At 48.6% G+C, this 16159-nt stretch overlaps 1 protein-coding gene across 4 annotated transcripts in view; it reads left to right on the top strand.

The window, feature by feature from the left end:
• The window catches only part of CDK5RAP3 (CDK5 regulatory subunit associated protein 3), a 123084-nt gene that overhangs the window by 61681 nt on the left and 45244 nt on the right, over positions 1–16159 (top strand). For all 4 annotated transcript variants that reach the window (XM_063959627.1, XM_063959626.1, XM_063959625.1 and 1 more), the window contains one exon: positions 15932–16110. In XM_063959627.1, the coding sequence (XP_063815697.1) occupies positions 15932–16110 (179 nt within the window). The remainder of the gene's footprint in view (positions 1–15931; positions 16111–16159) is intronic.

Below are 16159 nucleotides of genomic sequence, written 5' to 3'. Positions count from 1 at the left end.
TGTCGGTACTGGCGTTGGGAGGTCCGGGGAGCATTAGAAGATGAGTCTAGTGATGGATCCATTATCCAGTTCAGATCACCTCCAAGAACAATCACCCCAGAAAGGAGTGGTTCCATTTGGAAGAGTGCATTGCGGAAAAATGGGACCTGATCCCTATTTGGGGCGTAAAGTGCAATAAATGTGTATGGACAGGTGCATATTTTACAGCGCACCATCAGGAGACGACCTGGGACCAATTTATGGACTGAGATGTCCGACAGCTGGAGGTTCCTGGAAAACACTATCGCTACTCCCTTCGATTTAGAGTCTGGGTTATTATTGTAAAAAGCCTGGGGGTAGCGGTAGTTGGTCAGGGGAGGATTCTTTGCTGAGATTTTGAAATGCGTCTCCTGGACCATTGCAACATCCACTCTATCAGCCCATAGGGACCTCAAAAGAGATGATCTTTTCTCCGGAACATTGAGACCCTTCGCGTTAATCGAAGTGACTTTAATTTTGCCTGTAGACGTCATAGGAGATATGTGTTATGATGGAGTGCGTTGAGTCCAGAATGGCCAGTGCAAGGAGAGAAAGAAGTATGGAGGAAAAAGAGAGGGACAGAGCATGGAGAAAAAACTATAATAACATTAAAAAAAACATTCAAAAAAACCCGCATTGGGGTAACCGATCCCTCTGAGGATTGGGTACCCAAGAGGCCAAACAGCCAGGGGCGGGTATGGGGCGGATAAGGGAGCCACCGCCAAAGGCATAATGATAATGAGAGAAGACATTGTAGTAAACAATATACATATATAAACTGAACTGAGTGTAAATAAGCTGTAAACCTTAAGCCTCATCAACCTAAGGAAATCTTTGAATAGTGAAAATCATAAGAAGTCTCGTAATAATTGCACAATAGATAGTAATAGTCAACGACCCGATACGTATCGGGGAGGTGAGGCCAGGGCCTCAGTAACAGCGGAAGTTCACATGGAGATTCTTCAGTAGCGTGAAGTGATATCACTCAATAATCTAAGAATAGTGTCACGCTGTAATCTGTAGAGATACCTGAAGTAGAACTAGGACAAACAAAGGGGCCTAGATAATCGGTCAGGTAACATGTGAATCCTTGTTGGGAGGGGATCCAATTGTGCCTTTCCCTCCAGCCTTTCGTACCACCTGCCAAGGCGATTCTGTGTTCAGGGGTTGGAAAGATGGTAGCTTTGGAATAGGGAAGTCCCAATCGCGCAGGTCAGGTTTTGGTATGCCAAGTCCCATGCAGAACTCTGGGAGATCTGAGTAGGAGTGGAGGGTGTGGGTTTTACCGGATGAAGAGACCTGGAGGCTGAAGGGGAAGCCCCACCGGTATTTCAATTGACGTTTGCGAAATTCTTCCGTCAGGGGCTTGAGGGCTTGTCGCTGTTGTAATGTGTGCCAGGACAAATCTTGGTAGATTTGTATCGCGGAACCATTGAAGTCCACTCCGTTAAGTTGGCGCGCTTTGCGCATGATGTCCTCTTTTTGGGAGAAATAATGCAACCTGCATATGACATCACGTGGTCTATCCGCGGGGAGGCCTCTTGGTTTCAGGGCGCGATGAGCCCTATCGAAGGTGATGGTATCATTGGGGTCGTTACCTAGGATCTCGTTAAAGATCTTCGTTAGGGCATCGATCAGGCCTGTTGGAGGAACTTCTTCTGGTAGGCCACGCACACTGATATTGTTTCTCCTCCCTCTGTTATCCAAATCTGTCAGCCGCAGCTGAAGGGAGCGGATCTCTGATGATTGGGTTTCAATGACAGTCGTCAATGATTTTAGAAAAGTATCAGAGGAAGTTTGATGATCTTCTAAGGTCGACACCCGGTCAGAGATGTGTGAAATATCCTGTCTCATAGCGCCAGTTCACGTCTCACTGTGTCTTGTAAGTCTTGGTTAGTGGGTAGAGTCTTCATATAAGCTAATATATCTTGCAGATCTTTGCCACCCGAGGAGCGAGCATGTGGTGTATCTGCGCTTGGGGAAGATGGGTGGGGGACAGGCGGGAGGATGGGGGAGGTTGCTGCAGGAGGGTCGTCAGTTGGAGCGGGCGAAGTGGGTTGTAAGAAGGGCCTCATTGCAGATTGCGACATGTTCCCCCGAGGATTCGGTTTGCCGGTCTTCTGGGAAGATTTCTTGTTCTTGGGCATCACTCAGTCAGCATCGAGAAGCTTAATTTCCCGGGATCGAGTTGACGAGGTGGGATATGATTACATAATTAGCATAAGAGTGCCTTCAGCGGTATGGCTCCCCGTGGGTTGGCATCAGCGGCACATTACGGCATCAGTAGCCACGGCAGCCGGTTTAGGTGTACATCTTAAAGCATTAGAGGCTCTGAGAGACCGAGATGTGATCATATAATATCTCTTATTTGGGCAAAAATGTATGTCTTCATTAAATTACCCCAGAGTAGCCACTAGGGGGAGTCTTCAAGGTGAGCTGCAGTGTGGAGCCTGTGGTTTGGTATCGGTGCCTGCTGGGTATTATGCAGAAATGAAGGCCCCGGATTCAGGAGGGGAGCTAGGCCCCCCCCCCCCGGCTCTGCAATCCAGCCTTAAGAGCAGAGGGATATCTGGCACCTATATGGGAATATGGTGCTGAGGTGAGAGTGTGCTTTCCTGTAGGATGTGTTGCGCCTGGCCGGGATCTTCCAAGGCCGGGTGTCCGGGAGTGCGGTGGGCCCTGAGGGTTATATGGTGTGTGAGGTGAGGGGTCAGCGCGTCTCCCCCTCAAGGCAGCCGGGCGGCCCAGGCGGGAGAAGCCGCCGCGTCTCGGAGCCGCAGAAGAGGGACAGCCAGCCTGCAAGCGTCCGGGCGGTTCAGTGCTGGCAGCGGTCGCAGGGCGGGCTCCGGCTATGGAGCGCACTCACCGCTTCACGGAGGTCCGTCCCCTCGATCCGCCAGCGGGTCTCAGCGGGTGCAGGGAGGGTAGTCCGGTCTCCACAGGAAGCCCGTGTGTAGCGGGTGGATGGCGCGCGGGTACCGCCAGTCGTCCTCTCTACTCCAGGCCCCGGCTTCCGTTTGGGGGGATAGGCCGCAGTCCGCAGGAGCGCTTAAAAGCGCTCCCCTACTCCGCGGGTTCCCCAGGTGTTGGCAACAGGGTGAGGGGGGACTCCCTGGATGTCTTTTGCTGGCTAGGAGTGTGGGTTTAGGGAGTTAGGGGCCCTTATTTGTGTCGATTGGGGAGAGCTGGGACACTGCCTGTCCTCTCCACTTGCCAGCCAAGCCACGCCCCCCCTGAAATCTATTTATGTTGCAGCGGGAGCATCCCAAAGGCCTGTTATTACAGGATGTTGAGTGACGCACACCATACACACTTGGGCTGGTAACATTCAGGAGGGCTTAGCAGGGGATAAGTCCCTAGCCGAGTTGGCACTGCTGGTTCAGCATATTCAGGAGTCTGCCCGCTTCCTTTGTGATTCCATCAAGGGAATCTGTGTTATTAATGCACGTACCTCTACCATGGCGGTGCAGAGCGTTGTGGTTACGCCAGTGGGTAGCGGAAGCTGAGTCTAAAAAGAGTGTGGAAGCCTTACCCTTCACAGGTGACTGTTTGGTGGTGAATTGGATACCTGGATCTCAAAGGGTACAGCTGGAAAGTCCACATTCCTTCCATCTGCTGCTCTGCCACCTAGACGCTCTACACTGGACCTTCTCTGCAGTCCTTTCGGACAGCACACTTTAAAGGTAAAGCAAGAGGTGCCTCAAATGCGGCACGAGGTTCCAGAGGTAAGTCTCGCAAGCCAGCTACCACAGGATCTCAGGACCAGAGTGTCATGTCAGCTCTGGCTCCTCCAAACCGTCAGCATGACAGTGTCCCTCCACTCCAGGAGGACCTCCGGATGGCAGCACGTCTGAGATTCTTCAGCTCCATCTGGAACAGCTTCTGCCAGGACACCTTGGTAAAAGATCTGTTCTCCCACGGCTACAAACTGGAATTCGAAAGTATTCCACCTCGCAAGATTTTGAAGTCAGGTTTACCAGCTTCAGAAACCATGCGCTTCACGTTGCAGGAGGACATTCAAAAATGAACCCTGACCCAGGTCATTGTTCCTGTGCCACCTCAGCAACAAGGCGAGGGATATTACTCCAGCCTTTTTGTGGTACCAAAACCGGACGGTTCAGTGAGACCCATTTTGAACCTCAAATCGTTAAACCCATATCTGCAGGTTTTCTGGTTCAAAATGGAGTCTCTGAGAGCGATGATCTCAGGTCTGGAAGAGGGGGAATTCTTGATCTTTCTGGACATAAAGGATGCCTACCTCCATGTCCCAATATGGCCGCCTCAGCAGATGTACCTCAGGTTACAGGCGCTGCCCTTCGGCTTATCCACAGCCCCAAGGGTTTTCACCAAGGTCATGGTGGAGATGATGTTTCAACTGAGGATTCAGGGGGTGAACATTGTCCCCTACCTGGATGATCTGCTAATGAAAGCAAGGTCCAAGGAATTCCTGCTGGACAGTATTGGCCGCACGACATCCCTGTTGTCATGCCACGGTTGGATTCTGAACTTTCAGAAATCCCACCTGGAGCCATCCCAATGCCTCCATTTCCTCGGAATGATCCTGGACACGGTGGCTCAAAAAGTTTTTCTCCCTGCAGACAAGGCGGAAGCTCTCCGGGAGTTGGTTCGAGCTGTTCTACAACCACGCAGGGTCTCGGTACATCTTTGCACACGTCTGCTGGGCAAGATGGTGGCCTCCTTCGAGGCCATTACGTTTGGCAGGTTTCATGCGAGGACCTTCCAACTGGACCTCCTGAAGAAGTGGTCGGGCTCGCATCTGCAGATGCACCAAGTCATTCGTCTGTCCCCACAGGCCAGGATCTCCCTTCTGTGGTGGTTACAGCCCGCCAACCTCTTGGCGGGGAGGAACTTCGGGATTCAGGATTGGATTCTCGTGACCACAAACGCCAGCCTTCGGGGCTGGGGCACGGTTACCCAAGAGGCACGGTTCAAGGAACTCGAGTCCTGCCTTCCGATAAACATACTGGAACTGAGATCGATATACAATGCTCTGCTGCAAGGAGCTCATCTGCTCCGAGGTCAAGCCATTCAAGTTCAGTCAGACAATGCCACGGCAGTGGCATACATCAATCGACCGGGAGGAACAAAGAGCAGAGCCTGCATGAGGGAAGTATCCAAGATTCTCCTGTGAGTTGAGAGGAATGCAAGGGCGGTGTCATCCATTTTAATTCCAGGAGTGGACAACTGGGAGGCGGACTTGCTAAGCCGCCACGACCTCCACCCAGGAGAGTGGGGCCTACATCCACAGGTGTTCCGGATGATAACGGATCTCTGGGGATGTCCCCAGATCGATCTGATGGCCTCTCGGCTCAACAACAAGCTTCTGTGCTATTGTTCCTGGACGAGGGACCCTCTAGCAGCGGCAGTGGACGCGCTGACGGCACCGTGGGATTACCAGCTGGTGTACCTGTTTCCTCCGATTCCCTTACTTCCTCAAATCCTAAAAAGAATCCGAAGAGAGGGAATTCAAGCAATTCTCATTGCTCCCGACTGGCCTTGAGGGGTCTGGTACGTGGACCTTGTGGCCATGGCAGTAGAGGAACCCTGGGCCCTCCCACTGCGGGAGGATCTTCTTCAGCAAGGGCCGTTCATCTACCCGGATTTACTGCGGCTTCGTTTGATGGCATGGCGGTTGAGCGGAACAGTCTAGCGAAGAAGAGTATTCCGGATAAGGTCATTACAACCATGGTTCAGGACAGCAAGCCTGTCACATTGAAGCATTACCACCATATCTGGAAACGTTGCATCTCTTGGTGTGAGGGCCGAGGATGTCCAGCTGCGGAGTTCCGTCTGGGGCGCTTTTTGCGTTTCCTGCAAGCTGGCGTGGATATGGGCCTACGGTTGGGCACCATCAGGGTTCAGATCTCGGCCTTGTCCATCTTCTTCCAGAAGAAATTGACTGCTCTGCCTGAGGTACAGACGTTCCTGCAGGGTGTCCTGCATATTCAACCTACCTTTGTGCCACCTACAGCTCCTTTTGGATCTCAACGTGGTTCTGACATTCCTACTATCCTCTTGGTTTGAACCTCTGATGTCAGTGGAAGAAAAATTCCTCACGTGGAAGATAGTTATGCTCTTAGCCTTGGCTTCAGCCAGGCGGGTTTCAGAGCTGGGTGCTTTGTCCTGTAGGAGTAACCACCTGGTCTTCCATGCGGACACGGCAGAGCTCAGGACTCGTCAACAGTTCCTGCCGAAGGTGGTCTCTGCGTTCCACCTGAATCAGCCTATTGTGCTTCGGCCACATCCTCACTCCGAGTTCTTGGATATGGTGCGAGCCCTGAGGATTTACGTCAAGAGGACTGCGACAGTCCGAAAATCAGATCCCTTGTTTGTCCTCTTTAATGCTCGCAAGAAAGGTCTTCCTGCTTCCAAACAATCCATCGCTCATTGGATTAAGTTTACTATTCAACAGGCCTATGCTTCTGCGGTATTATCTGTTCCTAGGTCTGTTAAGGCCCACTCTACCAGGTCTGTGGGTTCTTCCTGGGCGGCTGCCCGTGGTGTTTCGGCTCTGCAACTATGCCAAGCCGCTACCTGGTCAGGGACAAACACGTTTGTTAAGTTCTACAGGTTTGATACCCTGTCCACAGAGAATGTCCAGTTTGGGTATACGGTGTTGCAGGCGTCGCGGCACATTCCAATTAACAAAAAGAGAAGACGTATAGTGCGCTAATAGCTGCCTAATGACTGCTCAGTGAAAAAGGTGTCACCACACACCCAAAAAACGATTGAAAAGAAAGAATATCACCAAGTTGTCTTCAGGCGCTGATGCAATTCTTGGGGGTACTTCTAGATGACCTGTTTATCATCAATTTTTGCCCTCAAACCAAAGATATAAAATACAAATAGTGTAATATTGATAACATAAAACAATTAAATTTGTGTGTGTAGGTAGAATCCGTACCATATGGTAATGTCTAAAAAATAGACAATATGCGCATTGGAAGGGAGAGTATATCCCTTAATGTAGTTCCAAATTTTCATCCATACATCACTCCATTCCCAGAGATCTCATGAAAAGGATAAAAGCAAACATAGTCTAATATTGCTTTAATGAAATTTAAAAAAGCCAGATTAGATGACTGGACTCTCACCATATGACAGAGTTAACAAGGCAGATAGAAATTCAAACCAGGCGTCCCCAGCACCTCGCAAATCCTCCTATGGATCCGTTCCAGACTCCAAACGACCATAAGCCAACGCGTTTCAATACTTCACAGTATCTTTTTCAAGGCATGTGTTCTCCCCTCCCAAAGGATATCCTATTTATACCCCCTTAGTGATGACATCATATCCTATGTGAAAGACCTATTTCCAGACATGGATCCAACTATCTTCTAAACATCCTATACGTAACAACCATATGCATCCGATCCCCGTTTCCCATTCGGGTATTTGTGAATCCCTTCTTAGGCGCCAAAAAGTTTCCCTTCATTATAACACACCAGGGTCTGATTTCCGTGTTCCCGGCTCACTGGTATACGTCATGTCCGCCCGTTGGCCCGCACGTGCGTTCCGCCGCTGTTTCCGGAAATGACGGCCGCTGCAAGTTTTGCGTTCCACCTCTAGTTCCGGACTTATCGTCACCGCTGGACAACTCCACACTTTCTCTTCTTCATTGTCCATTGGAGTATTGTGTCAAACGAATCGTCCTTTGATGTTTAGTGGTCATTTTTGAGGGGATAACTTCAAGCTCAGTGCAATATCCGAAATGTAAAAAATAAATAAATAACAAACAATTATACACTTATTACTGTTAAAATAACGGCATAAAATTCATACAAACCCACAAACACAAAACTTATAAAAACCATTTCAATTCAAAGTCTTTATTGATGCCATTCGGGGCTAATGTGCTATAATTAAATATTAAGGTCATTTCACTTTTAGCTAATTTGACCGCAATATCGCCCCCTCTAGCATCAGAAAAGACCTTTTTCAATATATAAAAATTCTTAATGTGTTTGGTATCACAATCATGGGTTTCTTTAAAATGTTTGGAAAGTGCATGCGTGTCTAAGCCTTTCCGAATGTTCCTTAAATGTTCCCCCAATCTGACCTTAAAGGCCCTACTCGTCCTGCCTATATAAAATTTCCCACATGAACACTCAATAGCATAAATAACGTTAAAGGAATGACATGTTAAAAATTGGTTAATTTTGAATTTCTTCTTATTTATCTCAACCTCAACCAATTTGTTACCAAAAGTGTTGGGTATTTGTTTGCATCCAACACAACTCCCACAACGAAAAAAGCCCTTTGTTAACACATTCCCCTTTTTCGGGGAAGGTGGGCAAAGGCTCTTTACCAGTTTGGTTTTTAGATTGGGGGCTCTTTTAAAAATACAATTAGGATTGTCCGGTAATTCCCTTCCTATCACTGGATCCTTTTTCAATATTTTCCAGTGTTTTTTTAACACTCTTTTCACCTGATGGTGTTGAGAAGTATAATTAGTAATGAAAGACCATTTAAAAACATCATTATTTCTATCCTCTTTCCTTCTCTGTTTTCTTCAACAAGTCCTCCCTATCTGTAGCATTCACTTTTTCAAGGGAATCCATGATGGCGTGATCTTTATATCGCGGCACATTCCGACCCATTGTGGGAGCTTTGGGACGTCACCATCTTAATTCAGTGTTCCAAGTATCCCTTATGGATGAGAGAAAAAAGGATTTTAATTACCTACCTGTAAATCCTTTTCTCGTAGTCCATAAGGGATACTGGGCGCCCGCCTCTGTGCTTCACCTTCCTACAAGTTATGGTTCTTGTGTGACGTTATTACGTTACAGCTGTTGCTGTTTTCTGGTTCACTAGCGGTTGCTAGTTTTGTTGTTGCCGTGTACTGGTTCGTTACTCGTGTCTTGTTATGTTTCCTCCTCTCAAGTATGTCTTCTCCTTTGGGCACAGTTTCCAAGACTGAGCTATGAGGGAGGGCATAGAGGGGAGGAGCCAGCACACCCTGTTGAAGAAATTTAAAGTGCACTGGCTCCTTTGGACCCCATCTATACCCCATCGTAATTCAGTGTTCCCAGTATCCCTTATGGACTACGAGAAAAGGATTTACCGATAGGTAATTAAAATCCTCTTTTCAGCTCTGTCTATTGGCCTCCTCACAGAGATTCTTACCTTTTCACATGGCGCGATGTGTATTCACCCTTTTGTCCACTGGTATCAAAATGGGTCTTAATCTTGTTCTATTAGCTTCCAAGCTAGCTCCAGTTTAGCCTTTCCTTTCAGTGGTTCTTCAGTTCATTACTAGTAATCTGGCTTCCTTTTGGCTCTTGCCTCAACTCGGTGTGTGTCCAAGTTAAAGTTTTTTTGTCTTGCAAGTCGTCTTTTTCTCGTCTTCCATGAGGATAGAGCAGTTCCTTGTATGGTTCCTAAAGTACGGCCAATGGTTGTGTTTTCCAATTAAACAAAAAACTGTTTTTATGGGGTTTCCTTATTCAGCGACTTTCTGAGAACAGAGTATCCTGGTTCGGCTAGACATTGGCTGAGTTCTGCAGTTTTTCTTGGACAAGATTTCTGTCCACCACACGGAATCTCTGCTTGTTCCTTGTACCGACATACACATGGTGATTACTAAGCAGACCATTGCACGTGGTATCCACCATCATTCCATCCTATTCTAGTGTGGGGTAACCGGCACTGCATCGAGTGTTGGCACACTAGGTCCTCTGTCCGCACTTTTGCTCTTTTTCATGTCTTTGCCTCCAGCAACATCCACTTTGGGCGTACAATTCTTCGGTCAGGCAGCCTGAGCATTCCCTTCCCTGGGAACGGCTGTTGAACATCCCATAGTCCAGTGTCCCCCAGCTTTGCTGCAAGAAAAAATTGGATTTTTGGTCACTTACTGTTGAATCCTTTTCTCTTAAGCAGGCTGGGGGACACTGCATTCCCTCCCTCACGCTCAGTTCTTGACGGTCTTTTCCCTGCTGGTTTGTTATATTGTTTTAATAGTTTCACTGGGTCACTGTTACTCTTTATGGACTCTTGTTAAAGAAGTACTGGAATTGTGTGGTTGCAAGGGGGAGGAGCTCAGATTATAAGATTGCAGTAGTTGGAGTCCAAAGCTCCAACCTAACCTGCAATCCCATGGTCCAGTGTCCCCCCAACCTGCTTAAGAGAAAAGGATTCAATGGTAAGTGACCAAAAATCCTATTTCTCTAACGTCCTAAGTGGATGCTGGGGACTCCGTAAGGACCATGGGGAATAGCTGCTCCGCAGGAGACTGGGCACAAAAGTAAAAGCTTTAGGACTACCTGGTGTGCACTGGCTCCTCCCCCTATGACCCTCCTCCAAGCCTCTGTTAAGATTTTTGTGCCCGAACGAGAAGGGTGCACACTAGGTGGCTCTCCTGAGCTGCTTAGTGAAAAGTTTAGTTTTAGGTTTTTTATTTTCAGTGAGACCTGCTGGCAACAGGCTCACTGCATCGAGGGACTAAGGGGAGAAGAAGCGAACTCACCTGCGTGCAGAGTGGATTGGGCTTCTTAGGCTACTGGACATTAGCTCCAGAGGGACGATCACAGGCCCAGCCATGGATGGGTCCCAGAGCCGCGCCGCCGGCCCCCTTACAGAGCCAGAAGACAGAAGAGGTCCGGAAAATCGGCGGCAGAAGACGTCCTGTCTTCAACAAGGTAGCGCACAGCACTGCAGCTGTGCGCCATTGCTCTCAGCACACTTCACACTCCGGTCACTGAGGGTGCAGGGCGCTGGGGGGGGGCGCCCTGAGACGCAATAAAACACCTTGGATGGCAAAAAATGCATCACATATAGCTCCTGGGCTATATGGATGAATTTAACCCCTGCCAGAATACATAGAAAAACGGGAGATAAGGCCGCCGATAAGGGGGCGGAGCCTATCTCCTCAGCACACTGGCGCCATTTTCCCTCACAGCTCCGTTGGAGGGAAGCTCCCTGGCTCTCCCCTGCAGTCACTACACTACAGAAAGGGTTAAAAAAGAGAGGGGGGGCACTAATTACGCGCAGTATTAAAGATACAGCAGCTATAAGGGGAAAAACACTTATATAAGGTTATCCCTGTATATATATAGCGCTCTGGTGTGTGCTGGCAAACTCTCCCTCTGTCTCCCCAAAGGGCTAGTGGGGTCCTGTCCTCTATCAGAGCATTCCCTGTGTGTGTGCTGTATGTCGGTACGTTTGTGTCGACATGTATGAGGAGAAAAATTATGTGGAGACGGAGCAGATTGCCTGTAATAGTGATGTCACCCCCTAGGGGGTCGACACCTGAGTGGATGAACTGTTGGAAGGAATAACGTAACAGTGTCAGCTTTGTACAAAATACAGTGGTTGACATGAGACAGCCGGCTACTCAGCTTGTGCCTGTCCAGACGTCTCATAGGCCGTCAGGGGCTCTAAAGATATAGACGCCGACACGGATACTGACTCCAGTGTCGATGGTGAAGAGACAAATGTGACTTCCAGTAGGGCCACACGTTACTTGATTGAGGCAATGAAAAATGTTTTACACATTTCTGATAATACGAGTACCACCAAAAAGGGGTATTATGTTCGGTGAGGAAAAACTACCTGTAGTTTTCCTGAATCTGAGAAATTAAATGAGGTGTGTGATGATGCGTGGTTTTCCCCCGATAACAACTGATAATTTCTAAAATGTTATTGGCATTATATCCTTTCCCGCCAGAGGTTAGGGTGCGTTGGGAAACACCCCCTAGGGTGGATAAAGCGCTCACACGCTTGTAAGAACAAGGGCTCTACCCTCTCCTGAGATGGCCGCCCTTAAGGATCCTGCTGATAGAAAGCAGGAGGGCATCCTAAAAGGTATTTACACACATACTGGTGTTATACTGCGACCAGCAATCGCCTCAGCCTGGATGTGCAGTGCTGGGTTGGCGTGGTCGGATTCCCTGACTGAAAATATTGATACCCTAGATAGGGACAGTATATTATTGCCTATAGAGCATTTAAAAGATGCATTTCTATATATGCGTGATGCACAGCGGAATATTTGCCGACTGGCATCAAGTCTAAGTGCGTTGTCCATTTCTACCAGTAGAGGGTTATGGACACGACAGTGGTCAGGTGATGCGGATTCCAAACGGCATTTGGAAGTATTGCCTTATTAAGGGGAGGAGTTATTTGGGGTCGGTCTTTCAGACCTGGTGGCCACGGCAACAGCTGGGAAATCCACGTTTGTACCCCAGGTTGCCTCTCAACATGAGAAGACGCCGTATTATCAGGCGCAGTCTTTTCGTGGGCAAGCGGGCAAAAGGTTCCTCATTTCTGCCCCGTGACAGAGGGAGAGGAAAAAGGCTGCAGAAATCAGCCAGTTCCCAGGAACAGAAATCCTCTCCCGCCTCTGCCAAGCCCTCAGTATGACGCTGGGGCTTTACAAGCAGAATCAGGCACGGTGGGGGCCCGTCTCAATGAATTTCAGCGCGCAGTGGGCTCACTCGCAAGTAGACCCCTGGATCCTTCAGGTGATATCTCAGGGGTACAAATTGGAATTCGAGACGTCTCCCCCTCGCCGTTTCCTAAAGTCGGCTTTACCGATGTCTCCTTCTGACAGGGAGTCAGTTTTGGAAGCCATTCACAAGCTGTATCCCAGCAGGTGATAATCAAGATACCCCTCCTGCAACAGGGAACGGGGTATTATTCCACACTGTTGTGGTACCGAAGCCGGACGGCTCGGTGAGACCGATTCTAAATCTAAAATCTTTGAACACTTACGTACAGAGGTTCAAATTCAAGATTGAGTCACTCAGAGCAGTGATTGCGAACCTGGAAGAAGGGGACTACATGATGTCTCGGGACATCAAGGATGCTTACCTTCATGTCCCAATTTACCCTTCTCACCAAGGGTACCTCAGGTTTGTGGTACAGAACTGTCACTATCAGTTTCAGACGCTGCCGTATGGATGGTCCACGGCACCCCGGGTCTTTACCAAGGTAATGGCCGAAATGATGATACTCCTTCGAAGGAAGGGAATTTTAGTTATCCCTTACTTGGACGATTCCCTGATAAGGGTAAGATCCAGGGAACAGTTGGAGGTCGGTGTAGCACTATCTCAGGTAGTGTTGCGGCAGCACGATTGAATTCTCAATATTCCAAAATCGCAGCTGATTCCGACGACTCGTCTTCTGTTCTTAGGGATGATCCTGGACACAGTCCAGAAAAAGGTGTTTCTCCCGGAGGAGAAAGTCAGGGAGTTATCCGAGCTAGTCGGGAACCTCCTATAACCGAGCCAAGTCTCAGTACATCAATGAGATGGTTCTGGAAAAAATGGTGGCTTTCTATGAAGCAATCCCATGCGGCAGATTCCACGCAAGAACTTTCCAGTGGGACCTGCTGGACAAATGGTCCGGGTCGCATCTTCAGATGCATCAGCGGATAACCCTGTCACCAAGCACAAGGGTGTCTCTCCTGTGGTGGTTGCAGAGTGCTCATCTTCTAGAGGGCCGCACATTCAGGACTGGTTCCTGGTGACCACGGATGCCAGCCTGCGAGGCTGGGGAGCAGTCACACAGGGAAGGAATTTCCAGAGCTTATGGTCAAGCCTGGAGACATCACTTCACATAAATATCCTGAAGCTAAGGGCCATTTACAATGCTCTAAGCTCAGCAAGACCTCTGCTTCAAGGTCACCCGGAGTTGATCCATTCGGACAACATCACGGCAGTCACCCACGTAAACAGACAGGGTGACACAAGAAGCAGAAGGGCAATGGCAGAAGCTGCAAGGATTCTTCGCTGGGCGGAAAATCATGTGATAGCACTGTCAGCAGTATTCATTCCGGGAGTGGACGACCTCCACCCGGGAGAGTGGGGACTTCACTCAGAAGTCTTCCACATGTTTATAAAACTCGACAAGTATTGCGCTAGGTCAAGGGACCCTCAGGCAATAGCTGTAGACGCTCTGGTAACACAGTGGGTGTACCAATCAGTGTATGTGTTCCCTCCTCTGCCTCTCATAACCAAGGTACTGAGAATTATAAGATATGGAGGAGTAAGCACTATATTCGTGGCTCCGGATTGGCCAAGAAGGACTTGGTAACCGGAACTTCAAGAGATGCTCACGGAGGATCCGTGGCCTCTACCTCTAAGAAGGGACCTGCTCCAGCAAGGACCCTGTCTGTTCCAAGACTTACCGCGGCTGCGTTTAACGGCAGGGCGGTTGAACGCCGGATCCTGAAGGAAAAAGGCATTCCGGATGAAGTCATTCCCTATCCTGATCAAAGCCAGGAAAGATATAACCGCAAAACATTATCACCGCATTTGGCGAAAATATGTTGCGTGGTGCGAGGCCAGTAAGGCCCCGACGGAGGAATTTTCAACTAGGTCGATTCCTACGTTTCCTGCAAACAGGAGTGTCTATGGGCCTGAAATGGGGGTCCATTAAGGTTCAAATTTCGGCCCTGTCAATTTTCTTCCAAAAAGAACTAGCTTCAGTCCCTGAAGTTCAGACGTTTGTGAAAGGGGTACTGTATATACAGCCTCCTTTTGTGCCTCCAGTGGCACCTTGGGATCTAAATGTAGTTTTTGGGTTCCAAAAGTCACATTGGTTTGAACCACTTAAATATGTGGAGTTAAAATATCTCACATGGAAAGTGGTCATGCTGCTGGCCCTGGCCTGGGCCAGGTGCGTGTCAGAATTGGCGGCTTTATCCTGTAAAAGCCCTCATCTGATTTTCCATTCGGACAGGGCGGAATTGAGGACTTGTCCTCAGTTTCTCCCTAAGGTGGTTTTCAGCGTTTCACCTGAATCAACCAATTGTGGTGCCTGCGGCTACTAGAGACTTGGAGGACTCCAAGTTGCTGGACGTTGTCAGAGCCCTGGAAATATAGGTTTTCAGGACGGCTGGAGTCAGAAAATCTGACTCGTTGTTTATTCTGTATGCACCCAACAAGCTGGGTGCTCCTGCTTCTAAGCAGACTATTGCTTGTTGGATTTGTAGTACAATTCAGCTTGCACATTCTGTGGCAGGCCTGCCACAGCCAAAATCTGTAAAAGCCCATTCCACAAGGAAGGTGGGCTCATCTTGGGCGGCTGCCCGAGGGGTCTCGGCTTTACAACTTTGCCGAGCAGCTACTTGGTCAGGAGCAAATACGTTTGTAAAATTCTACAAATTTGATACCCTGGCTGAGGAGGACCTGGAGTTCTCTCATTTGGTGCTGCAGAGTCATCCGCACTCTCCCGCCCGTTTGGGAGCTTTGGTATAATCCCCATGGTCCTTACAGAGTCCTCAGCATCCACTTAGGACGTTAGAGAAAATAAGAATTTACTTACCGATAATTCTATTTCTCGTAGTCCGTAGTGGATGCTGGGCGCCCATCCCAAGTGCGGATTGTCTGCAATACTGGTACATAGTTATTGTTACCAAAAAAATCGGGTTATTATTGTTGTGAGCCATCTTTTCAGAGGCTCCTCTGTTATCATGCTGTTAACTGGGTTCAGATCACAGGTTGTACGGTATGATTGGTGTGGCTGGTATGAGTCTTACCCGGGATTCAAAATCCTTCCTTATTGTGTACGCTCGTCCGGGCACAGTATCCTAACTGAGGCTTGGAGGAGGGTCATAGGGGGAGGAGCCAGTGCACACCAGGTAGTCCTAAAGCTTTTACTTTTGTGCCCAGTCTCCTGCGGAGCCGCTATTCCCCATGGTCCTTACGGAGTCCCCAGCATCCACTACGGACTACGAGAAATAGAATTATCGGTAAGTAAATTCTTATTTTTTTATTTAAGTATGGTACCAAAATATACCCCTAAATGTCCAGAAGATATTATAGAATTTACTTGGGCAGAATAGACTATGGACTATGAAAGTGATTTCTAGCAAATTAAGCCAGCAAAATCCTGCCGCATACAAACCAGTTGGGGTTCTAAAGGTGACAAAGTATCTCTTTTTCCCTAGCGGAGAGTGGCAGTCTGTTGGTGCGCAGTGTGAGCTACGAGATCCCAGCTTTGAAGAAACAGATGACTCGGTGTCAGCAACTTGTAGTAGAGAGTGAGCGTCGAGCAGAAGAGTGTGTTCATGGAGCAGCAGAGCAGCGTGAGCAGTATTATAGCAGCTGTAAACGCTATGGAATCAATGTGAGTGCATCGATCACTGAATAGTTCCATTAATAATCCTGCCCACTTT

Source organism: Pseudophryne corroboree, chromosome 3 (assembly GCF_028390025.1).
Source record: "Pseudophryne corroboree isolate aPseCor3 chromosome 3, aPseCor3.hap2, whole genome shotgun sequence".
In the NCBI taxonomy this organism is placed as follows: domain Eukaryota; kingdom Metazoa; phylum Chordata; class Amphibia; order Anura; family Myobatrachidae; genus Pseudophryne; species Pseudophryne corroboree.
This window is presented reverse-complemented; position numbering and strand designations above follow the sequence as displayed.